Below are 25,758 nucleotides of genomic sequence, written 5' to 3' on the forward strand. Positions count from 1 at the left end.
TTATGTCTCAGTGTGCTTGTCCTTTCTATGAGCAATAATCAGTTCATCACCGGTCGCCGAATTCCGCCCTACAGTATGCACTTAAATGAGCATTAGCAAAACAGAGAAATAGGAAAGTGAACTTACAAAGCCAGAACCGCCTGTTTGAAATGTAGGAGCACCTGCGGTGTATTTAGTGCAATACTCTGACAGAAACACTTTCGCATATCGCAATTCGCCGAAAGCAGCAGCAATACCACCATTTCTACTTCCTCTGGAGCTTGGACTCTTCGAATCCCAAGCCTACAGAACAACATTTCCAGAAGAAAAGAACTTCTCTGATAGCCCACATACTCCCCCCTTCTAAAAGAACTTATATGAGCTCATTTACATTGTGATTTTAGGCTGCAAGCTTCTGGACTGTAAGCAGGCTGTTAAGCTGACAGTTGCAACTTCTGTGTGAGGATCAGCACAACGAAACACCATATGATTACCACTACTCTAGACAAGTTGCTAACCACTCTTTCTTCTGTAAATATAAACATAAACTGGTTAATTTGATGTTTGACACATGTGTAGACACAATTTTACAAATTATGATTTTATTAAATATATGACCATGTACTATTTCTATCTAAATTATTCTTTCAAAAGAATAAAACAATCATTTGATTTTTTCCTTGGATTTGGTACATGGTGACTTTGATTTATTTGTGAATGAAACCAAGATTGTGCTTTGCAAGAATTTCAAATTTCGGTGTGTATTGTGAAGCGAGATTTAATGATTAATGCTTTGAATGAGTACTATTTGATATGCCTTCAAAGTGTTGTTGAAAAACTCCTATGGAGTGTTTTCCTCCAGGCTTGATTCAACAAAGCTTTGTTTTTTATAGTTGTTATGGGTTTGAAAACTTTTGAGAACTTTACTGAAGAGAGAGATTTCTGTTTAAAAAGCTTGCTTTGAAAAAAAATTTGTATCTCCAAAAAATTCCTTACTTTCTCTTTCTTGGTTGAGATCCTTTTATTTTATAGAGGTTTATATGGGCTCTCAGGTGTTTTTTCAATACCACATATTGACATGAATTTATTGATTTTTTTTTTATTTGGCATGATCTCTGTTATTTATGACAAGATATATCTGGAATATCAAATCTTTGTGTCAATTTTTTTTTACCAAGAAATATATGCAAAACTTATTTATTTTTTATGTATTTATTTTTATTTTATTTTATATTTTTTTTAATAAAAAAATAAAATAAAAAATAATACACTATGAAATTTGATGGGTAGAAATTTTTGCTTCTACCATACGAGAAGAGATTCATAAGGGGAAGGAAGATTACGTTGTGCAAAACCCAATGGTTGAGAAGGAAATATTTTTATTGTTTTTTTATAATAATAATGAAATTGAAAAGTATTTATGTTTGTGTTGTAGTTATTTTTTTAAAAAAAATATTTTATTGTTTGATTTCGGCACTCCCAAACTAGTGAGCCAGCTAAGATTTAAGACTTAAGTGTGTTTGGATGGAAGATAGGTTATTATTTTTTAAAAATAAAAATCATGTTTTTTATTTTTTTTTAGGTTTGTTTTTGTGTTTTTACATTCATATTAGATGCCCTGTCCCCTTCTTCCTCCTTTCAAACGACAGACAGCCCGCAAACCATCCGATCGCTTCCCAAAATCCAAACACCATTAGTAGCAGCAGAACCGTGAAAACCCAGTTGTGCCACTATCCTCGATGCTATGACATCTATTTAATTAAAAATATTGCATCAGAACATGCTTTGAAGGGTACCTTTTCTTCATCCTCTAATTTGTTTCCAAACAATTTAATAAAAATCCTGACAGAAACATGAAGATGGTTGTGAAATATGAGGGGGGTTTCTTGGAAAACATGGTAACTTAATTTGGATAATGCTTTTGTTTTCGTTTTCACAATATAATTTCTCTGGAAAAAATCTGTAGAATTTATTTGGCCTCTAACTAGGTAATGCAACTGCTTGCATTTCCACAGTATCTTGGGAAATTTGCTGAAGAACATCTATAATTTGTTTGATAATATTTACTAATTCTGAAACTCAGTTTGATCCTACCTGGCTATAAAATATGTTATATATAGTAATTCAATATTTAGAATTTGAAGTTCGAGTGTCACAAACGAGGAAATCAAACAGAGTAATGTGTATTCTAAAGTATTGCCCCCTGCATGTTCCTTTGGACTTTCCCATGAATTGCCAGGCCTCTGATGGCCTACAATTATATTACAATTCTACAACTGCATCTACAGGTCTATAAGTTTCCCAGGTCAAACTGTCAATGGTTCTACTTCAAAAGAAACCCGTCTTTCTTGATTTGGGTTTGTAAGTTGATCAATATTTATTACTACCTCTTGAGATGTTTGAACTGAAGAGGCCGATGGGCTCGCCGCACCCATACTAGGCAGACTAGTGCCATTGCGGTCATTCAGCCCACTTTTTCTGAAAGTATGGGATTTCAAGTCCCTCTGAATAAAGATCCTGAAGAAATTGTGGACTTTACTCCTTATGGAAATTGTGGAATTTAGAGGCCTCAACACTTTCCTTTCCTTGTAGACAAACATGACCATAAATATAATGAGAGCTAAGAGGGATACTACTCCAGCAATTAAAAATAAGCCCCAGAAACTCTTGAGACTAAGGCTGTTAGATGTAACCGAGGTGCTGGAATCTGGGCAATTGCTTTGTTTTCCAAACCAAGCATTCTCAATTTTCTTCATTTGATCTCCTTCTGTCATGTTTAGAACTGCCCTTGATACATCTGGTACCAGAGGAGAACCTTTAGGGAAGGCCTGAAAATCACAACACAAAGCAGCAAGCCAGTCTTTATCAGGGTTGACAAACTTTGCACAATACATAAAGAGAAATGGAGAGGGGTGAATGAACTTACAAATCCGAAACCGTCTGTTTTAAATGTAGGATCAATCACGGCATATTTAGAGCAATACTTCGACAGAAGGAGCCTAGTATATGGTACTTCATCAAAAGCAGCAGCAATACCACCATTTCCACTTCCTTTTGATAAAAGGTCATCCCATTGTTCTGTGGTATCATACACAATGAGCTTGGACTCGGCGAAACCCAAGTCTAATAGGATTCCCTTAACAAAGGAACCCCCCTGGTAGCCTACATACTCCCCCTTCTTAATGAGCTCGTGTACATCAGTAACTGTAGGCCGCAGCTGCTGGACTGTAAGTAAACTAGTTAGACTGGCAGTGTAGCTTTGTGTGAGAATCAGCATTACGAAACACCATATGATTACCACTACTCTAGACAAGTTGCTAACAACTGTCTCCCCTACAATCATAGTTGAAAATAATAAAGTCGAAGTCAATTTGGTGTTTGAGACACTAAAACAAATATGTTAAACGAAAGAAGAAAAATTCAAAAGGGAAAGGGAAAGGAAAATTACTTTGTGCAAAAACCATGGTTGAGAAAGAAAACCAGAAGCTAGTGCCAGCTTGATGCGACGCAGGCCCTCTAAAATCTTCATTGATTCTGTGTTCAAGAACCCAGATCACAAATCCAATGAAAATAAAGAAACAAAAACTTGTCACCCAGAGATCCCATGTCAGAGGCTTCAAGAAAACCCATGCATTTTTGCTGTTGCTGTCCACAATAGGGACGATCATGGAGACACCACTTTCAGTGTAAGGCAAAGTAAAATCAACATACTGGGATCTGTTGAAAATAATAGTTGTATCCCCAACTACAGCATCAAAATTCTGTTGATAGCAAGCAAAAGAAACAAGATATCAATAAAAATTAGATTTGCATGCATGAATCTGACCCAAATCTTGTTTCAGATATAAAACTGAATGTGATCAAGTACAGGAAAAGGTTATTGAAAGTTTCACCTTCAAGTACACTTGATATATGAGATCATTGCAAGTTCCAGCTGGCTCGCCGTCAGGCTTGGCAAAGGGGATGTACTCGTAAGGCAAAGCATAAGGCAATGCTTTGACAACAGCATCAAAAACATCTATGCTGTATCCAGCGACGGTTGGGGTGTTGGAACTAGGATCTCTTGTCACATTCACAAACTCATTGAAACCATCCTTCACAGGCACTCCTATTCTCAACTTCTTCCCATTCGTTGGAATATTCTCCCAGCCCCTGGGAACAGAAGTTGTATCACCCGGCCATATGACAGGTGAAAGATCGGAGTACGCAGACATATTATTTGTTGAGTTCAATGTTTTGACAATCCCTTTGGTTGATGTCCAGAATCCTATCTCTCTTCCCCCATTGCCATTCACATTTATTATCTGGAAAGCTGATGACTGTAACTGCCCATTATCGAAAAGGTAATCTCCTGTAAGACCTTTGAAACTAATGTTTGATAACGCTTGAACGAGGTTTGGACCATTTAAAGACACCCCAAGAGTTGCAAGATCTGTGGATGAATTGCTAGAAACGTTTGTCTTTTGGAAGCCTAAATTTGCAGTTCCTGCTTTCTCAACTGCCAAGGCCAAAGCTGTTGCTGCATCATATGCCCATAAGCCAAAAATATTCAACTCAGCATCAACTATATCTGGATTATCTTGCTGGAATTTTCTTTTCCACCGAATTCGAAAAGTTTCGAGATCTTTTGTTCTTGGCACATAAGGTTCCACACCCAATGCACCTTGCATTGTATTAGTGACAGAAGCATTTGGTGAACTAAAAAATTCAGCTGTTAGACCATCAGTCATGATCCAAACATAGCCTTCACTCACCATGCCAATCTCTTTTGCTTTGGCAAAAACCCGAGCGCCAAGAGATGGAAACATGTGCACAATGAAAACTCTAGTTTGCATTGTCATCAACTTGTAAAGCTCTGAAGCAATTTGATCATCAGTGGCTGATGGAGAAATGACACTCCGGTACGGTACACGAGCATCAACTGCTTGCAGAGCATCAGTTAAATAAGGTATCACTCCCTGTCCATACTCATTGTCAATGTAGATGGGTACTGCTTCTCTCCATCCAAAGGCTTGAACTAATGCACTTATAGCATTCACCTGAGTTGAGTCATTTTGGGTAGCTCGGAAGAAGAAGGGACTCCTGATGGAAGTGAGAGAAGGACTTGATGCAGAAAATGATATAATGGGCACCTGAGCTTTTTCTCCAAGTTCAATAACAAAATTGGCTTGCATTGATGTTGTTGGGCCTATGATTGCTTGCACTTCAACATTTTTTATCAGGTCCAGGGCTGTACTTGTAAAAGGATTAAGAAAACAATTACTCGTATAGATCATCAATTATTTTCAATAATCAGTAAAGATCAATCAGAGAGACTTAATTATGATTTTTTTGCACTTTATATTAAATTAGACTTCTGATATATCATTAATATAGTGGTTATGCAGAGAAAGCAAGGAATGGACTATACTATGCATTTGAGGTTCTCCTGCCCGTCCTAAATAAAGATAAGACACCTTATTTAACTGATGCGATCTGGGATATCTGATGCAGCCAAGCTTGTATAGAAATTTAAAATTGAAGGTTCCAAATAAAGATCTAACCCAAGCAGACCAATATAGATGGTCTAATAGATGCTTTTATAGACTATATATTAGAATAGATTTAGATTCAAAATAAAGTTTAGTCATGTCAGACCAGGTTAGTAGCTTACAACTATGATAATGAGAGATCTTGCAGTTAGATCAAGCCCAAATTTCTCCAGGTAATAAGCAGTTTTTCCATATGAAACTATTTTTTTTTTTCAGACCATTTGATCTCCCATAATTAGGCTTAGAAATTGCTATTTAGACTATTCAAATAAAATCTCTTTCTCTTTTAGTTTTATTTTTAATGTTTTTCATATTTAATAATATAATAATAATTATGAAATGAAATAAATAACAATACATCAATTAATAAAATGATGTGGACAAATATAATTAATGATATATAATAATTTTATTAGCCTGGTCCATAATCATATATAGTGAACTAAGGCTTAATTAGATAACAAGCATTAAATCTTTAGGTGTTGGCTGAGGAGGTGATGGATTTGCTCTCCACGATATCATTTATATATATTATATATATATATTAATAATCGAGATGTATTATTAAAACAAGCTCGATTAAGGTTCACCGATATCATCTTAGATTTAATGAGAGAATTGTGATATATATAGAAGTTTCTCATGAATCATCCGTATAAAATTTAACGGGAGGAGGGTTTTCACCTTACTGCATACATAAAACATAGTTTGAGCAATGATTTATAACCAAAGCAAGCTGACTACAGAATCAAGAAAGAGGAGGGAGAGAGAGGGAACCTGCAGTAGCTGCACCAGCAACATCGTCCTTGGAGTCCCTGGTGAAGAGGACCAGCCTGGTTTTGTAATCACCATGAGTATCATAGAAGTCTGAGAGAGACATATTGATGCAACTCAACCCAATCTTGCCATCCAAGTCATTGTCAAAATCAAGAACCACACCTACTTTCACTGGGATTATAGATGTTGAGTTCTTGGCCATTCCCATTTCAAAGAAGAAAATCTTCAAAAAAAGAAGGGAAAAGAAAGAGAGAGCAGGCATTGTTGTCTGCTTGTGGTTGAGCTGATTTCCAGTTTGTTGGTTTAAGCTTGAAAGAACTCTCTCTTACTTATACAAGGCTGTGGCCTGTAGGGTACTTCAAACATGTGGATCCTTAAAGCCTAGATGAAGATCTCAGAACAGTGGTTGGAGAGGGCCCAACCATTAATTTAAGCTTTGAAAAACAGGAGAGGTTTACTGAGTTTTGTTGCAAGGAAATTTCATGCTTTGATTTTTTTTATTTCTCGTTTGCATAGTTTTTTGCTTATTTTTCTTGTTAATTGTATGATTTTCCCCCCCTGGCTTGTCTGATGTTACTGATCAAATATCTTCCTTGTCTCTGATTTCACTACCGGTTACCTTGACTAACTAAATCAATGTACGTACGGTTAGACTTTTTGAAGTTTTTGGCTAATTAAATCAAGATTTTGTATATTTAAGTCGTCTATTTCACTTACTAAGATAATGAATAGCATCCTTTCGACGAAGCATCCTTGGTCATGTCACAAATTTATTTTCAACACACAACACCATCTCATATCAAGTTTGCGGTGTCTTAGTATAGTAGTAATTGTTTTTTAAAATATATTTTTTTAAAGAACTTGAATTGAAAGAACAATGTAATTTTGATAAACCCTAACTAAGTTTCTGGGCATCTTCAAGGTAGCCTGGGCCTCCTAGGTGAATGAGATTTGCTTCAAAGCAATTTTATGCCTCTTTACAACCCCTCCTCTCCTTTCTATTGTAATTCTCGGTTAGTTGAGAATTAAGAGTAACAAATAGGCTTGCCAGCTGTTTTTATTCATTTGCTTTGTATTTGTACTCTTTTTCCTCTCTCAATGGTGCCGTTTTGCCTTTCAACTTACTCCCTTGCCAGCTGTCAGCTACAGGAGCTTCATGATCTCAGCCCTCCATATAAGTGATTCTTGTCCAATCTTGACCATACACGTGCTCACCTTATCTCATTGCTGTAGGTAAGTCTTCTCCAACACGCCTCCCTCATTTCTTCCCCGGCTTCTATTAAGAGCTTACTCCTTTATGTGCTGACGGTCTGTTACAACTTTCTCCCCCCTAAAAAACCTTGCCCTCAAGGTGAGGGTAAGAACCTTTTAACCATTCTTCTTCGACCCAAACGGCGTCTTCTTTGACCTAAACGGCGTCTTCTTTGGGCTGTCCTTCCCATCTTAACAGCACTTCTTCCCTCGTCTTCCTCCTTGAGACTTGACTTCTTCGGTCAAGTATTTATGCTGGTTCTGACTGTGATTTCAGCTTGGTTTCGGGAATGGGTAGCTTTAGTTCAGGAACGGTTCCTTTTCCAACCCATTTCTTCAATAGTGAGATGTGGAACGTGCTATGGATTCGGGCTTCCTTGGGAAGATCTAGCTAGTAAGCCATTTCTCTCACCTTTTTTAAGATTTTGAACGACCCGAAGTATTTATATGTTAACTTCCCATTTTTATTTCTTGCAATGTTGGACTGTCAGTATGGCTGGAGTCGGAGGTAAACTCATTCCCCTTCTTTGAACTGCGTTTCTTTTTTGCACTTGTTGTCACATTTAAAGCAAAGCCCCTTGTCTCTTTTTTCCTTCATCTGTGCTGGAGTGAGTCTATGTACCAGAACTGGTTTATTTTCAGCCCTAGGCTGAGTTGGTGTTAGGTTTCAGCCTTGAAACCTTATAGCACTAGGTCTCCATGATTTCCTCATGATTGTCATATTTTCCTCTTGCATCCTTGCTAACCCATAAGCAGCCACTAAATTTTGGGGGTTTAGCCCCTACCTCCCATCCTTGCTAACTCATGATTATGGTTTGTTTTATAGAAGGATTAAAGAAGATATTAGGGTTTTGTTATGATTTTGATAATATGTTATGGGTTAAGAAATTTGTTTCAACTTTGGTAGAAAAATATGGACATAATGCTCTGGAAGTTGAGGATAAAAAATTTAATTTTGGTCCTTGATTTATGAAAATTTCTTTTATTCCCTAAATTTTGAAAAATTATAATTTGACCCTTGAAATGTATTTTGGAATTCTAGGAATTATTATTATTAGGTTAAGGGTGATGAATCTCATTTTGATAATTGATATGTGTAATTTACTATTTAGTCCATCAATTTTGGAAAATTTACAGTTTAGTCCCTAAAATTTGAAAATTTTACAATTTGGTCCCTAGAACGTAAATTGAGATTCTAGACCGAGTTGAGGATGGATTATGGATGAAATTTCAGTATGATTATGTATTTTATAGTTTGGTCCTCCAATCTTGGTAAAATCATGTTTTGGTTCTTGTTTTTTTGGAAATTTTTCATTTTAATCCCTAAACTTAGTAGACTAAACTTGATTTTCTTATATGCATTAGAATCTTTTATTTGTGTTGTTTTTTAGTTTATTATGTATTTTTATTGTAGGTTTTTCTAACGATCTCCATAGAATTTTCAGGTTGTTCATCTAATATTCTTTTTACTTTTATATTTTTTTCGAGTGAGTAGGATAATCTTTAATTTATATGTAATATACATAAACTATGTATGTTGATTATATGATGAGTATGGATGATATTCTTGAATATCTATATATATGTTGATTTATTTTCCAAGTACTCATTAGTTTCTTGAATATGTATTTGCTTTAATTATATTTGATATAACATTCAGTTGCTTTGATAATTATATGAATATCTGTTATGTCTGGATATTGAACATGTCAGTAACTCCATATTAACGGAGTGTAGTTAGTTTTTATGCACATCGTATCTGTATTCCTAGCTGGTAAGAGAGACATCAGCATGTACGCGCCCAATTATCCCAAAATGGTCACTTTTGGTGTCATCGGATCATCTTTGGGTGTCATCTGATCTATGACATGTATTTCACTACCATATGTTAATATATGCTTAGTATGTATATTTATATTAAGATATGTATGTCTTATAAATTATTAATATTTAAAATGTATATTAAATGTTATTTTCTCACTGAGTTGGTTGAACTCACCCCTCACTTTGTATTATTTTTATGTTCTTAGTTTATATTAGCAGGTTGATCTTGTTGTTTGTTCCTCCTTCTTCACTTTTGTTTGGCATGTCTTGCTTGTTTCCGCGATGTTTACTTTTAATTTGTCTTAGAGTACTTCGCTATTACACTATTTTATCTAAAGTTCGGGTGTTATATAATGTAACAAGTATTATGAACCCTTGTTTTGTTTTTATATGATGAAGATATATTTTGAAAGTTTATAAAATGTTGTGTATTTTATATAATTTGTTTTATGATATGTATGTTTTAAAGCTTATCATAGGTGTGTTGTTTTGATGATGTCGCGCTTGCGTTGCCAGTTATTAACCCAAGTTTTGGATAGTAAAAAGGAAGGAGAGAACAGCCTTTGAATGGTTTTTTCTTCGTCTTATTGTCAACCTATGGTCGTTTAAAAGTGTTGGTTTCCTCACCGTTATTGCTAGGATATTCATGATTTGGAAGAGTCAAAGCCAACCATTTTAATAAATTGGTTCAAGACTTGGACCTGAGGCGAGACTATTTCATATATTGATAAAAAGGAATCTCCCCAGAGTTTAGCAGACTTGTTTTTTTTTAATATAATAATAATAGAATTTGTGTTATTTATTTATGATTAAAAAAGTATTAAGTTATTTTTTTTTGAAATTTTTTTTTTAAAATGTATTAAAAATATATTTATTTTTATTTTTTAAAATTAAATTTTAATATTAAAATAATAAAAAAATATTTTAAAAAATAAATTTTAACAAATCTATCATTTCAGCACTCCCAAACTAGAGCTAGCGACAAAACACTATTTCTAGACCATATCTTTTTTTTTCAATGAATGGGAATGTTACTGCAACTCATTTTTTTAATTTTATTTTTAAATTATTTTAATGTATTAATATAATAAATAAATTTTAAAAAATAAAAAAATATATTTAATATATTCTTAAATAAAAACCATTTCAAGTTATTGTAATTCCAAACATTATCTAAAATTACAAAATGTTTTAATAAATATTAATAGCTATCAACTCAAAAAAATAAATGAAAACAGACTCCTCACATAACCGATAAGACAACCTCAAAAATTAAAATTACATGTCTACCCCTTCCCACTTCTCCCTCCACCAGAAGAGAACCAGTTGCGCCAGACCCACCAGCTGTGCCACACTCTTCCTCCACGCCACCAAGCCAACGCCAAACTCCAGCTGATAACCCAGATATCTCCGCACCATCACTAGCAGCAGAACCGTGAAAACACAGTCGTTCCACTATCCTCGGCACTATAAAATTACAATTACATGACAAAATTACAATTACATTACGAAAAAAGGAATGGAGGGAGACAGAAAAGATTGTGTGTTTGTTCATTGCTTAGATATCATCAAAGCATGTCAAAGGTGCCATTCTTTCTCTTGATTCTGGTTTCATTTAGGGTTTGATTTTGTTGGTCTCATTTAGGGATTGACTGGCTCTGTATTTCGGAGAAAGACCCCCCTCCCCAATTCCCTTTTATCTGTCTAGGCTGATTTTTGAACCGTGAGGATTTTACTTGCTTGCTTAGTGCATTGTTAGTTCAAAATACAATAAAAATGATTCTTAATTAATGGTAGTCTTAAATTTTAAGATTTATCTGGTTGAATGTTCTTTCCTTTAATTATAATTTTTGTTTCAATATCGCAACTGGAAATTTGAGCCTGGGCCCTATAACAGAGATACTCGACTGCACAAGCAAGCTGCTTTCAGGTTTTTGGGTCAAGCCTTACGGGAATGCTTTGAAAATGCAAGTAGTGGAAAGCTCTAATGAAGGAATATTACTAGATTACTCCTTTTGCATGTGTTTGTTCAAAAGATGGATTTCTTTTGTTTGCGAAACACTTGGAACTTGGATTGCTTAGCATGCTGATTTTGTTTTCTGAATTTATGCTCATTTTCCAAAATTACAATTTGGAAGTTTTTGTTTTTCACTTGATTCTTTGCATTCCATCACTTCAGAGATCTCATTCGAACAAGCACAAATCCGTGATCAATCCCATGCACATCATTTTGGATTCCCAACATGCCTGCTGCTTTTTGGATTTCGACAACTTTTTTTTCCCTTTTTTCTCCCTTTGTAGCTGACACTAACAAAGATCACCGTGTTTCAGGTCCGGTCGGTTTTCTGAGCGTGTTCGAAGGAGGCTGTCCTCAGCAGATCTGGAGTTGTCTTCTCTGCTGGAACTGTCCCAGGAAACGTCGGTAATCCATGAACTCGAGACTTTTCCTTGAGTTTCATGATTCATATTTTTGTTAGATAAGCTATGCAAATTCATCCATGCCTGCAAACAAAAATGATTGAATTAGCAATTTTTCCTTTGATAAATTGCAACATTTGTGCAACCTTTTATAAAATTTGTTGAAAAAAGAATTTTGATGTTTCAGATCTCTGTCTAATACAAGGGCCAACGTTGAAGGCCGACTCAATTTTACCTCATCACGCATTCTCGATTTTCTTTATTTTACCTCATTCAGTTAAATTTATTATTGCCCTGATATATCGGGCACAAGAAGAGAACCTTTAGGGAAGACCTGAAAGTCACAAAACGAAGAATCGTCTCAACGCTGAGGCCCAAGAATGGTTTATATGAATTTTCTAACAGTATGAACTATGTATGCACTTAAATGAGCATTAGCAAAACAGAGAAATAGGAAAGTGAACTTACAAAGCCAGAACCGCCTGTTTGAAATGTAGGAGCAACTGCGGTGTATTTAGTGCAATACTCTGACAAAAACACTTTCGCATATCGCAATTCGCCGAAAGCAGCAGCAATACCACCATTTCCACTTCCTCTGGAGTAAAGGTTGTCGTATTCTTCGTAAGATTCATGCTCCATGAGCTTGGACTCTTCGAATCCCAAGCCTATATAACAATATTTCCAGAAGAAAATAACTTCTCTGATAGCCCACATACTCCCCCCTTCTAACGAGCTCATTTACATCTGTGATTTTAGGCTGCAGCTTCTGGACTGTAAGCAGGCTTGTGAGGATGTGTTTGGTATTGCAGTTGTTATTGTGGTTGTTGTTTTAAAAAAGTTATTTTATAAAATGTATTTTTAGTTGAGATTGGTTTGGAAAAATATATGTTTGGTTAAAACTGTGGTTGAATAAAAAGTAGTTTAATGTGTTTAGTTAAAAAAATACTTTTTCAAATTGAGGTTATAAAATAATTTAAAAATATTTTTAATTTAAATATTGTAGATTTAACTACTATTATTACATCATGAAATAAATAATATTGATATCAAATATTTTTTATTATTCAATTAAACTATATGCAATGTCATCACATACGAAATCTACCCAACAATGGCTATATTTTTCATAGTTTCTTAAGCACGCAACAACAAAAACTGAATTTTCTGTTATGTCATCAAACGATATTCTTCTAATTTTTTTGAATAAAACACAATTAAAATAAAAATAAAAAACTGAATTTTTTATTTAACTAGGTTGGACCTGGCAAGAACATAATTAGAATTGCGATCAAATTTCACAAATGTTACGTCATTATGCGATATCCTTCTAATTTATGTAGTGTTATTAAATAATATTAAATACTACTTTTTTGAATAAAACTCAATTTTTTTTTTAAAAAAAATTCCAATTTCATTACGTACAAAATTCATTCGACAAGAACTATAGTTTTCATGATTTTTTGAGCATGCAATAAAATTAGGTAAAATATTATCAGGAATAAAATTAGAATTATAGTACAAGTAAATTTAATTCATCTTAAACTATTTTTTTAACAAAAAAAAAAAATATTGTTCACGTTCATGTGAATAGTGCGAGTGAAATCAATTAATGGCACTGATTTTTCAAAAAAAAAAAACCTAAACTTTTCATGTGAACATTGTACCACACTGATTTTTTCAAAATTAAAAAAAAAAAAAAAAAAACCCAGTTCACAATATGATTACCACTACTCTAGACAAGTTGCTAACCACACTTTCTTCTGTAAATATAAACATAAACTAGTTAATTTGATGTACAAGACATGTATAGACACAATTTTGAGAACCTAAAATTAAACAAGCATACATAAACAAATATATGATTTTATTAAATATATGACCATGTATAATATCTATCTAAAATATTTTTTTCAAAAGAATAAGACAATCCTTTAATTCTTCTGTTGGATTTGGTACATGGTGACTTAATTTATTTGTGAAATTAAACCAAGATTTGTGCTTCGCAAGAACTCAAATTTTGGTGTGTATTGTGAAGCGAGATTTAATGATTTAATGCTTTGAATGAGTATTTTTGATCTGCCTTCAAAGTGTTGTTGAAGAACCCTATGGAGTATTTAGGCTTGATTCAACAAAGCTTTGTTTTTTATAGTTGTTATGCGTATATGAAAGAGGTTTGAAAACTTTCGAGAGAACTTCTTTACTTGAAAAGAGAGATTTCTTGCTTAAAAAGCTTGTTTTGAAAAAAAATTGTATCTCCAAAATTTCTCACTTCTCTTTCTTGGTTGAGACCTTATATTTATAAAGGTTTATATGGGCTCTCTTTTCAATACTACATGACATGATTTTATTGATTGTTTTTTATTGACATGATCTTGTATTTATGACAAGATATATTTTGAATATCAAATCTTAGTGTCAACCTTTTTTTTTACCAAGAAATATATGCAAACTTATTTATTTTCTATGTTATTTATTTTAATTTTATTTTATTTTTATTAAAAAATAAAATAAAAATAACACAAAATTTGATGGTTAGAATTTTTTTGCCTCAACCATATGAGACATATGTATATTCACTACAGGATTTCACAGTTTTACCGACGGAAATATTCTGTCGGTGTGTGATTAGGAGTTCATCAGTAAATTATTTACCGACTATATTACCGACGGAATACGTTCGTCGACTTTCCTTTCATCGGTGATTCCACATTCCATCTCTATATCGATCGGAAAAACAAAAAAACCATTTGTTGACGGTTTTACAAACAGAATTTGCGCGCCAAAAAAAAAAGTTTCCCGCTTGAACTATACCGATAGAAAAAATCCATCGGTGATATATTGTAATTACCAATGAACATTACCCGTTAGTAAATTTGTCGATGAGTGTTTGAAATACCGACCGAATATATTTGTCTGTAAATTCATCGGTATGTTTGGCAGCTACTGTCAAATGCCAATGTATTAATTTCATCGGTAAATCTATCGATGAGTGTATGAAATACTGACCGAATGTATCCGTCTAGAAATTCATTGGTGATGGTGGCAGCTACTGTCAAATGCCAACGGATGAAGTCCGTCGGTAAATCCCTTTGTAATTTTTTTTTTTAATTTGTTTTTAAAAATTATTTAGAATACATAATATAAAATGATATAAATTAATGGTAATAAAAACCAATTTTGCAAATAAAATTTATATTAAGCATCAAAAACAAAAAATCATAGTTAAATATAATATTCATTACAAAATGAATGTGTTTCAAAAAATTATTAAATGAAATTTTAAAGGTAAATAATGTTTATTAAAAATTAATATAAAGGTGGAGCTGGAGGAGGAGGAGGAGGCTGGTGGTCATACGGCCAAAAAGGATTAGGCGCACATGTTCCACCATCTGCCATATTCATGATCATTTCGCGAAGCTGTTCATAGGCCGCTTTGTGTTGTTCAGACTCCACTCTTTGTTATGCTTTGAGTTGTGCGTACATCTCTGATAGGTGGTCATACTTTTTGGTGAGCTGAGCCGTGTGTTGCTGCAAGGCCACGAACTCCTTAGATTGGGAGCTCTCGACGGTTGAAGCACTATGGGATGACCGCAAGTTTTGGCCGTAGTGTTGGAGAGCCCGTAAACCCGATTTTTATCGCGTCCACCTAACGATCCAACCTCCATCCACAAATCCGGATCGAATTCCGGATGGGTCAAAGGATCATCCCCGTATATCTCCCTCAACCGATTATTATAGGTCTCCTGAAAAAAAAAAAAAGTAATCATCATATTCAATTCAATAAACATAATAATAACTTAAAAAATAAAATGGTTGAACAAACATACCATGAAATGTTGAGCACGATTGTCAACGAGCTATTGCGCCCCCTTTTGGCGGTCTTGACTCCGCACGTGCATCTCCACAAACAACTCCATCGGGATCGGCTCACGTCCAAGAGACGTAGCCTATAATGAAAAAAAATTATTAACAACAAATTAATTGAACGATATATTTCATTTAAATTAATCTTACCATCTGTTTCGCATGTACAACAAACGGAACGGAACCGCTAGTGTGCGTTGTCACCGAGCCATGAATTGGCCGATTCCGGTTGCCAGCACCGGACTGTGAGCGTTGTGTAAACTCCGGCCTCATACACATTCCCGGTGGCAAGTTGTAAACTGTGAGTATGACCGGCCAACAAGAATAGGGAGTAGCAAATGATCCAAATTGGTTAAATCCGTTTGTACACAACCCAAATGGGTGAATCTCGATACATCCATGAACAATCATCCATGACTTATATATATCGAACTTCTATAAAATTATGATGACATCATGTATTAATTAACTAAGTTCGGTAAATAAATTTGCAAAAATATTACTTTACCTTGAGATTATCCAACAAACCAATCACAACTTCTCATAAATATTAAATATTCATTATGATCATTTATTTAATGGTCATACGTACAAATTAATATATATAAATTTATGGAAATTACCACACCGCAATACCATTGATAAAACTTAAAACGGACCCATTAAGCAAGCTATTAATTATTTCAAAACAACACATGTAATTCGGTAATTCCATAAAGTTTTAACGATTTACAAACAAATACAATCTTACAAAATCTAAAACAAACCATAACAGGTATAAAATTATACATTTATATACTACAAGTTTGTTTAAGAAATAACAATAAAACATGTACATCTACTAACAAAATACATCTACTAAAAAAAAAAAAAAAAAAATTGACATTTCAATGTTAAAATTTTAAAAGATAGAATTACTTACAAAAATTAATAAAATTCATCGGCAAATCAGAATACGGATGCTGTGACCACAAAACTTCAAGAAATATAACTTGTTGTGCTAAGATGAGGGAGATTTTTGTTTGGGTGTTGGTTGTTTGCAGATGGGGAGAGTTGGGATTAGGAAGAAGAAGGAGAAATAAGGGAGGAGAGGCTTGGCAGCAGGGAATTATATTAATTTTTTTCGACGGTTTCACCGACGGAAACATCCGTCGGCTTTTCTGTGGAACAATAGACATGTCACCGTATGGACCCGCCATTTCAAATCCGTCGGTGATTCCGTCGAAAAAACCACCCCGCCAAAACATCCACCTCAATGACCCGCCTTTTTCTTTTTGAATTCTGAACTTTCCGTCCGTAATTCAGTCGATAATTACTGACGGACCGTCGGTAGTTACCGACTGAATTACGGATAGAAAAAGTTCCGTCAGTAATTTAGACCTCAAATTACAAACATGAATATTTCATCAGTAAATCCGTTGCTATTAAGCAAATTCTGGTAGTGATTGGAGTATTGCTTCATAACAGGAGAAGAGATTCATAAGGGGAAGGAAGATTACGTTGTGCAAAACCAATGGTTGAGAAGGAAATATTTTATTGTTTTTTTTTATAATAATAATTGAAATTAAAAAGTATTTATGTTTGTGTTGTAGTTACTTTTTTTTAAAAAAATATTTTATTGTTTGTTTCGGGCACTCCCAAACTAGAGCCAATTAAGACTTAAAAGTGTGTTTGGATGGAAGATAGGTTATATTTTTTTTAAAAATAAAAATATTGTTTTTTAGTTTTTTGAGATGTGGTTTGTGTTAAAGGATGTTATATCTTTTTAAAAAATCACCACACCTACCTTCAAGCCAAACACACTATTAAAAGTACATGAACCAGCAACGAAAGACTATTCCTAGACCACATCTTTAATGTTTGTTTTCATAGATAATTTTATTTTTAAATTATTTAAATGTATTAATTTAAAAATAAATTTTAAAAAATTTTATTTAAAATATTTTGAAATAAAAAATATTTTAGAAAACTATAATTAATGTAATTTCAAGCATCATCTAAAATTACAAAATGTTTTATAAAATATTAATTGCTATCAACCTGCACTGTCCATCAAAATAAAAATATGAAAAACAACAGATTCCTTTTACCCTTCACCTAACAAATAAGACAACCTTAAAAATTTAGAATTACATATATTAGATGCCCTGTCCCCTTCTTCCTCCTTTCAAACCGACAGACAGCCCGCAAACCATTCGATCTCTTCCCAAAATCAAACACCATTACTAGCAGCAGAACCGTGAAAACCCAGTTGTGTCACTATCCTCGATGCTATGAAATCTATTTAATTAAAAATATTGTTGAAATTATATTTGTATTTTTTATATTTTTTAAATTGCTTATCTTTAATTAAAAATACTATGCGGAAATATTGTTTTTGTGCAGAATCATAGTTTTTCATCCACTTGCTTAGGAGTTTCCAAGTTTTCTTTATTCAAGTTTCAACAAAATCTGAATTTGTAGCAGCCCGAGGATAAAGAATGTTACGATGTAATTGCTTATCTTTATAATTTAATACTGAGATAAAGCTAGCTCATTAATGGCATTCCAAGTTTCCAACTACTCCTTGCCCCTCTTCGCTGACTAGAATACAAAGACGATAAGACCTGGCGTGCAAAACCCCGTATGAACGTAATTAAAAATTTTAGAATGTTTATGTAAACATAAATATATGCATGTTTATTTTGTATTACTCTATATTTTTAGTGTGATTGTTGATATGATTGTGATCCGAGATGAGTAGAACAATTTCTTGAAAGACATGCCCACATTCACTATCGTACATACAAACACAAGCGTTACAACCTGCAACAAAAAACACACTCGATTTTGGCCAGAAATTGCAACCCCATTCTCACCCAAAAAAGAAGAACCACTGGCAGCTGAGTGAGGGAAGTCGCCTCCGAATATATGACCACTGTTATGCATCTCTTTTTGGCTTACCCACAGACCCATCATCGAAACCCCAATGGCATACTAACGGTTACCTCAGACAATATCCTTTAAGAAAGGAACAAGAATATCAGAACATGCTTTGAAGGGTACCTTTTCTTCATCCTCTAATTTGTTTCCAAACAATTTAATAAAAATCCTGACAAAAACATGAAGATGGTTGGAAATATGAGGGGGGTTTCTTTAAAACATGGTAACTTAATTTTGGATAATGCTTTTGTTTTCGTTTTCACAATATAATATCTCTGGAAAGTCTGTAGAATTTATTTGGCCGCAAACAAGGTATGCAACTGCTTGCATTTCCACAGTATCTTGGGAAATTGCTGAAGAAAATCTATAATTTGTGATAATAATTTACTAATTCTGAAACTCAGTTTGATCCTACCTAGCTATAAATATGTTATATTTTGATGCTTTGAAGGGAAAAATGTTAAGAAAGCAAGATTGTCTTTCAGAAGATATTGGTATTTATTTTGATGCTTTGGAGGGAAACACTTAACAAGTAAGTGCAAATTAGACATAATTATTTTCTCCACCGGGAGGCCAAACGGGAGACTTTCTTTTAACAGACTAGTCATGTTGTAAATCTGGGTCAACATTATTACTGGTGGCGTTTATAGAAACGTGCACTCACTTCCAGTCCACACGTAGCGCCTAAACCCAACTAATTTTCAGATGCTGGCCCAAGCACCCCTTAATGGGTCTGGATATTATACTCGGATCCTGGATCCACACGACGCAAGTCTAGATGGTCTCGGCATAACAGGTAGACCCATTTAATTAGAGTGCCGGGCACGCCGGCACCTAATATTTTAGGGGTTCTGAACAAGCATCCTAGCATCTTTATGAACCCTAAGATATGTTTCGAGCTCAATATTTAAAAAAAATAATTCTAGTATATTTTTTAGTATTTTATTTTAATTCAATTTTTATTTATAGGAGAATATAATTCAAAATATCACAAAGATGAAGTTACACTTCAATCCCTCATCTTTATAAAAGGATAAGATTTATGGGTTATAAATGCCTTATGAATTCTTTAAGTTTCAGGTTCACGATCTCTTCATTCATATCTTTTTTAGCATATATATTTTGAGAGTTTATCTCTTTAAAATATCATTAAATTTTCTCTCTTTACAAGGTTACTAACTTAAGCAACAAAGAGTCCACACATTCATCAAAAATAAAATAAAATTCCAGGTACTAACTACAAGACACCACCTGTTACCAGCTGCTAACCATTTGGGTTTTTTATATCAAGTTATCAAACATATTAGCTGGAGAAAATTAATGAGACTGATTGAACTAAAAGATAACTCAATTATCTACCACATCAATTTTATTTTTAAACATTTTAGATTTAGGAATTATCAACTACTATTTCATATAGACTAAGAGTCCTATAAAATTTTAGGTACCATTTTCTTCTCATGAAACGCTTTTTCAAGACAAAACTTGTCAATATAATGTGAACCCGAAGGTGGAACGTACAATACCTCCTCATGAGGGTCAACCATCTAGCTGATTCAAACCAGCATCATTAAATATATTTAATTTATTTGTTAAAATAAAAAATTGGAAGAGGAGGATTCCGACCCCATTTGCATTTACTAGGAAATTTCTCATATTGACATCTAATGTCAAGAAGATATGTAAAACAGATGCACTTGGATGTATGGATATATCGCGTATGATTGATTCTATGGAGTAGTTGCCTCGGGTTTGCTGGAGTGGGATTCATACTAATCAAAGATATTCGTTGCCTTATTTCATTGCGTTTACATTGACTAAATCAAAGTGCATTAGCATCAGATTCTAATTTTTAAGTTTGAATTTATTAAGACATTATCAAATTGTAAATACATTAGTACATATAATTGCGGATGACTTATTTAATATCTGAAATTTCGTAGAACATTGTGCTCGCATGTTATCACTTTGAAATGTGAATTTAGGAAGCTGTAAAAAAAAAATTCTTATAATGCGAAAATTGAATGGTTGGTGATGATGCTCTAGAATCTAGTAAGTAACCTGAGTTTTTGAACGTTTGGACAATGAAGGATCATATATTAATGTTAGTTTTTTATTCTTCATAACTGATGGCCCATAAGATTGGTAAGAGAGGCCTTGATTCCAGCAAAATAGTTCATGTTAGTGGGTTTTTTAAATTCTTCAATAATTAAGTCAAGAACTTTACAGCGAGAAAGTATAGTAAATGAGAAGGACCTGCGGCAGCTGCTCCGACAACTTCTCTCTTGGAGTCCCTAGTGGTGAGGATCAGCCTGGTTTTGTAGTCACCATGAGTGGCATATAGAAGTCCGAGAGGGACATTTTAATGCAACTCAAAACATTCCAAGTCCAACATATGCTTTTGAGTTTTGGGCCAACCCCATTTCTATGAAGAATATGTTGGGATTTGCCATTAATGGGCAACCTAACCTACAAGGTAGGGTTTACCATTTGTCAATGGTGGTTGCACCCACCATTGACAAATGTATCAACCATGTGCAGCCTTCCCATTTGTCAAAGTTCAGCAGCCATTATTGATGAAAAGGAGCTGGAGTTGGTGCTACCATTTGCCTATAAAAGAGGCATGTTTTGAGAGCTAAATGAGTGTTAGAGTTGTGTGAGCATGTGAAGAGAATAGAGAGAAAGAGAGAGCTGCAATGGCAGCAGCCATTGCAGCAGCTGCAAGGGCAGCAAGAGAGCTGGGAGTAGAGTGAGTGAAGTGATCCTCCTCCTTCATGTGTGCTGTAATCCTTTCTCTATTTATCTCTAATAACATTGACTCTCTCCCGTGGATGTAGGCAGATTTGCCGAACCACATTAAATATTGTGTCTCAGTGTGCTTGCCCTCCTATGAGCAATTATCAGTACATCACCGGTCGGAATTCCCTACAATTGGTATCAGAGCTGATGGTTTAAGTGATGTTTGATTTTTTGCTCAAAAATGAAAGTTGTCAAAATAGTGTTTTGACCATACCACTGTGTAGAGGAGGAAGAGACGAAGCCACTGGTGAAAACCGCGTCGAAATCGGACGTCGGAATCTCCTTCACGCGCCGTCACGCTCCGGTGAGGTGACTGGCCACGCGCGCAGACGCGCGCCACGCGTCACTCGCGTCTTCTTCGCCCGGATGGCTGACCTGACCCGAATACCAGACGACCCGACCACGTGGCTGATCCGGATAGAGATGACGTCTCCATGACGTCGTTATAACGTCAGCATGCAGAGTTGGCATGCCATGTCAGCGACCAGTCAGCAGACACGTCATCACGTGGGACCCACATGCCATGCCATCAGCCGCGAGCCGAGCCGAGACGAGCCGGTGGAGCCGAGCCAAATGAGAGCCGAGCCGAGCCGCAAGTCGAGGGAGAGGATTCTGTGTAGCAGAGTTTACGTGCAACCGGATCTGAGAGTGAATCTGTGCCGTTGATCAGGCCAGAATTGTTTTGATCAAATCTTAGCCGTCTGAAGTGCGATTTGGACGATTCAAGACATGTTTCCAGCTAATTTGATCATTCCGGATGCAATGGTACGGTCTGATCGTTGAGATTCGAGACCGAAAATGGCAGTGGTGTATTATTAAAGATAGATTGCCCGATCAGGAGGCATATGAGGGTCTTGATGGTGGTCGATGGTGATGAAGAAGAAGAAGGTGCATATGGTTACCCAATTACATGTGCTAAACTATTAAATGGAAATTTAATGTCTTGATGGAAGACAAAATTGGGACACTCTGGACACCCGGTTATGTGGACAATTAGAGGTGGAGAGTGGAAATTGATGAAGACCAATCTTGACGAATCTAAACACTAGTAGTCTCGCTAGATGTTGAGAAATCATGTATTAAACCTGTATATTCCAGATCACTTGTAAAGGAAAGCCGCAACAAAGCTAGCAAATGGTTGTATATACGGAGAGACAGTACGATGGATAGATATGGCCTGAGAAGTTCTGTCTAGGAGATTGGGTTTTAAGCGGGACCAGTGTGACCCCTCCAATCTTTCCTGGGAACTTGCTTAGTGGAAGGATTATCCATACGGTACTATTTTCGTATATATAGCAGTTTGTAATGAAACGGTTGAAGACTAGCAGGATGACGGCACAAGGGGAACAGTTGGGTTCTGTATGAACAAGGATCTGATGGAGTGGTGATTTCTCCAAAGAAGTTAGATTCAATGACTGTGATTTCTCGAGGGGAGATTGATGAAGACCCTGATAATGGAAGAGAAATACAGCAAGGGGATAAAGATTGGCACCCTATTTTGACTTGGCCAAGTGTTGTGACAGGATGAGCTGCTGTCAAACATAAGCAAGGAATATGGAGAAATCTGGAGAACCAAAATTGCACGAGGGCACACGGAGATTGTGTAGGAGTATCCGTAGGATCCTAACGAGGTACTGTATTGAGACAACAGGTGCAAAGAGAAGAAGAGTTCCCAGATGAAGCTCAGAGCAGAGACTATGTAGAAGTTGTACAACATGAAGTCTCTTGTGCTCTTGATGAAAGGCGACAAGCGAGGACCTTTCCAATGCATGCAAGGATGGAAAGATGAGCTGTTGCAGAGGCACCTAATTGAGGGGGTGCAAACGCCTGTGATAAAAGGCGACAACCTATGATGAAAGGCGAAGACACCAAAGAGAGCTGGTGTAGGTGGAGCTGTCAAGCAGAAAGGCGTAAAAGCTCCAAATATAGAAATCGAGGTGGAGGATTGCGAGGAGTATACCGCAAGTTTCTCTTTCTATGTAGTCAGTGGCAGTAATCTCTCCCAAGTCCACATGGTGGTAGAGAATCTTGGAGCCACTGGAGACATCCCCGATGAAGGAGGATGTGGTCGTCTCATGATGACAGGTGGAGATACCTCAGGAGAAGGTGTGAAGACCATGTTATGAGTCCTAGTTCAGACCGTCTCATGACGACAGGCAGAGACACCTTAAGGAGAAGGTGTGAGGGCCATGAGAGGAGCCCAGTTTAGACCGCCCCATGACAACGGGCGTAGACACCTCAGATGGAAGGTGTGGGTCACGATGTGAGCCCAGATTCAGATCGCCGCATGACGACGAGCGGAGACACCTTAGACAAGGTGTGAGGGCCAGGATAGGAGCCCCAGTTCAGAATGCCCCAAAGCCAATGTGATGGCTGGATATGAGTGGACAGATGTATAGCCAATGAAGTGGCTATGATGAGTATGAAGACAAATGCAGGATTGACTTTCATGGATATTGCCCCCATGCTAAAGATCAATGAGCTAGAAGACATTTGCCTTGGACAATAAGTGGGTGACTTGTGGAGCATTAAGACGCGGCTGCTATGAAGGAGCAGAGGGCATGCGCAGGTTCCTGGAACAAGTTGACTCTTGTCAAGGTGGTGAGCTCGGTGAAGGCATTGTAATACTCATAGTATCAAGACATATGTGGATCAACCTTTAATGGGCTGCCCCCATAGGTAAAGGTGGAAAGCTACCTGGACTCTTGAGACTAAGAGCGAGAGACTCACGGAGAAGTAAGGCGTGGTTCCTAGAGTGGAACAGAGGGCAGGCACAACTCCTGGATGAGTAGACTCTTGGAAGAGTGGTGGGCTTGTGATCATATTGAGATACTCGGATAATGACTGTCGCACTTGGAAATATCTGTTTGAGGGGGTGCTGTAAGCCTTAGTGTGAGGCTTGATCATTCCGGACCGAGCATGGATGATACGCTCGAAGGGGAATGTTGTGTCCCAGAGACAAGCGTGAACACTCTTCAGATGTGATGTGTGAGACCATCTGGTTGTAGTGATCCTTTTGTGTGAGAAAAGGTGTGCTTTGGTGACTCTGGTGATTGAAAGGTTTGGCGAGTACCTGTAAACTTGGCCACAGACGCTCTCGGAATGGTAAGCTTGGAAGAGCTGCAGGATGCAAGCTTATGCTGAAGAAGCAAGAGGACAATTGCCCATATAAATATCAAAGGGGGTGATTGTTGGGATTTGCCATTAATGGGCAACCTAACCTACAAGGTAGGGTTTACCATTTGTCAATGGTGGTTGCACCCACCATTGACAAATGTATCAACCATGTGCAGCCTTCCCATTTGTCAAAGTTCAGCAGCCATTATTGATGAAAAGGAGCTGGAGTTGGTGCTACCATTTGCCTATAAAAGAGGCATGTTTTGAGAGCTAAATGAGTGTTAGAGTTGTGTGAGCATGTGAAGAGAATAGAGAGAAAGAGAGAGCTGCAAGGGCAGCAAGAGAGCTGGGAGTAGAGTGAGTGAAGTGATCCTCCTCCTCCATGTGTTTTGTAATCCTTTCTCTATTTATCTCTAATAACATTGACTTTCTCCCGTGGATGTAGGCAGATTTGTCGAACCACGTTAAATATTGTGTCTCAGTGTGCTTGCCCTCCTATGAGCAAAGATCAGTACATCACCGGTCGACGGATTCCGCGCACAACAGAATATCCTTAAAGAAAGGAACAAGAATATCAGAACATGCTTTGAAGGGTACCTTTTCTTCATCCTCTAACTTGTTTCCAAACAATTTAATAAAAATCCTGACAAAAACATGAAGATGGTTGGAAATATGAGGGGGGTTTAAAACATGGTAACTTAATTTTGGATAATGCTTTAGTTTTCGTTTTCACAATATAATTTTGGATAATTTCTTTAAAACATGGTAACTTAATTTTGGATAATGCTTTAGTCTGTAGAATTTATTTGGCCGCAAACAAGGTATGCAACTGCTTGCATTTCCAAAGTATCTTGGGAAATTGCTGAAGAAAATCTATAATTTGTGATAATAATGTAATAATTCTGAAACTCAGTTTGATCCTACCTAGCTATAAATATGTTATATATAGTAATTCAATATTTAGAATTTGAAGTTCGAGTGTCACAAACGAGGAAATCAAACAGAGTAATATGTATTCTATAGTATTGCCTCCTCCACGTTCCTTTGGACTTTCCCATGAATAGCCAGGCCTCTGATGTCCTACAATTATATTACAATGCTACAACTGCATCTACAGTTCTATAAGTTTCCCAGTGTCAAACTGTCAATGGTACCATCTGAAAGTCAATATTGATCATGTTCTACTTCAAAAGAAACCCGTCTATCTTGATTTGGGTTTGTAAGTTGATCAATATTTATTACTACCTCTTGAGATGTTTGACAATCTGGACTGGAA

At 35.9% G+C, this 25,758-nt stretch overlaps 1 protein-coding gene across 1 annotated transcript; it reads right to left on the reverse strand.

The window, feature by feature from the left end:
- LOC118059508 (glutamate receptor 2.8-like) lies at positions 1–14,495 on the reverse strand. Its single transcript, XM_073406367.1, has 11 exons — positions 14,456–14,495; positions 12,249–12,445; positions 12,102–12,114; positions 10,645–10,829; positions 6,288–6,510; positions 3,873–5,209; positions 3,428–3,740; positions 2,906–3,312; positions 2,367–2,807; positions 162–282; positions 1–68 (listed from the first exon to the last, which is right to left on the reverse strand). The coding sequence occupies exons 1-11, from the start codon at positions 14,493–14,495 to the stop codon at positions 1–3; spliced, it is 3,345 nt and encodes a 1,114-aa protein (XP_073262468.1).
- Between the last annotated feature and the right edge of the window lie 11,263 nt (positions 14,496–25,758).

The sequence above is a fragment of the Populus alba genome, chromosome 18 (assembly GCF_005239225.2).
Source record: "Populus alba chromosome 18, ASM523922v2, whole genome shotgun sequence".
NCBI lineage: Eukaryota > Viridiplantae > Streptophyta > Magnoliopsida > Malpighiales > Salicaceae > Populus > Populus alba.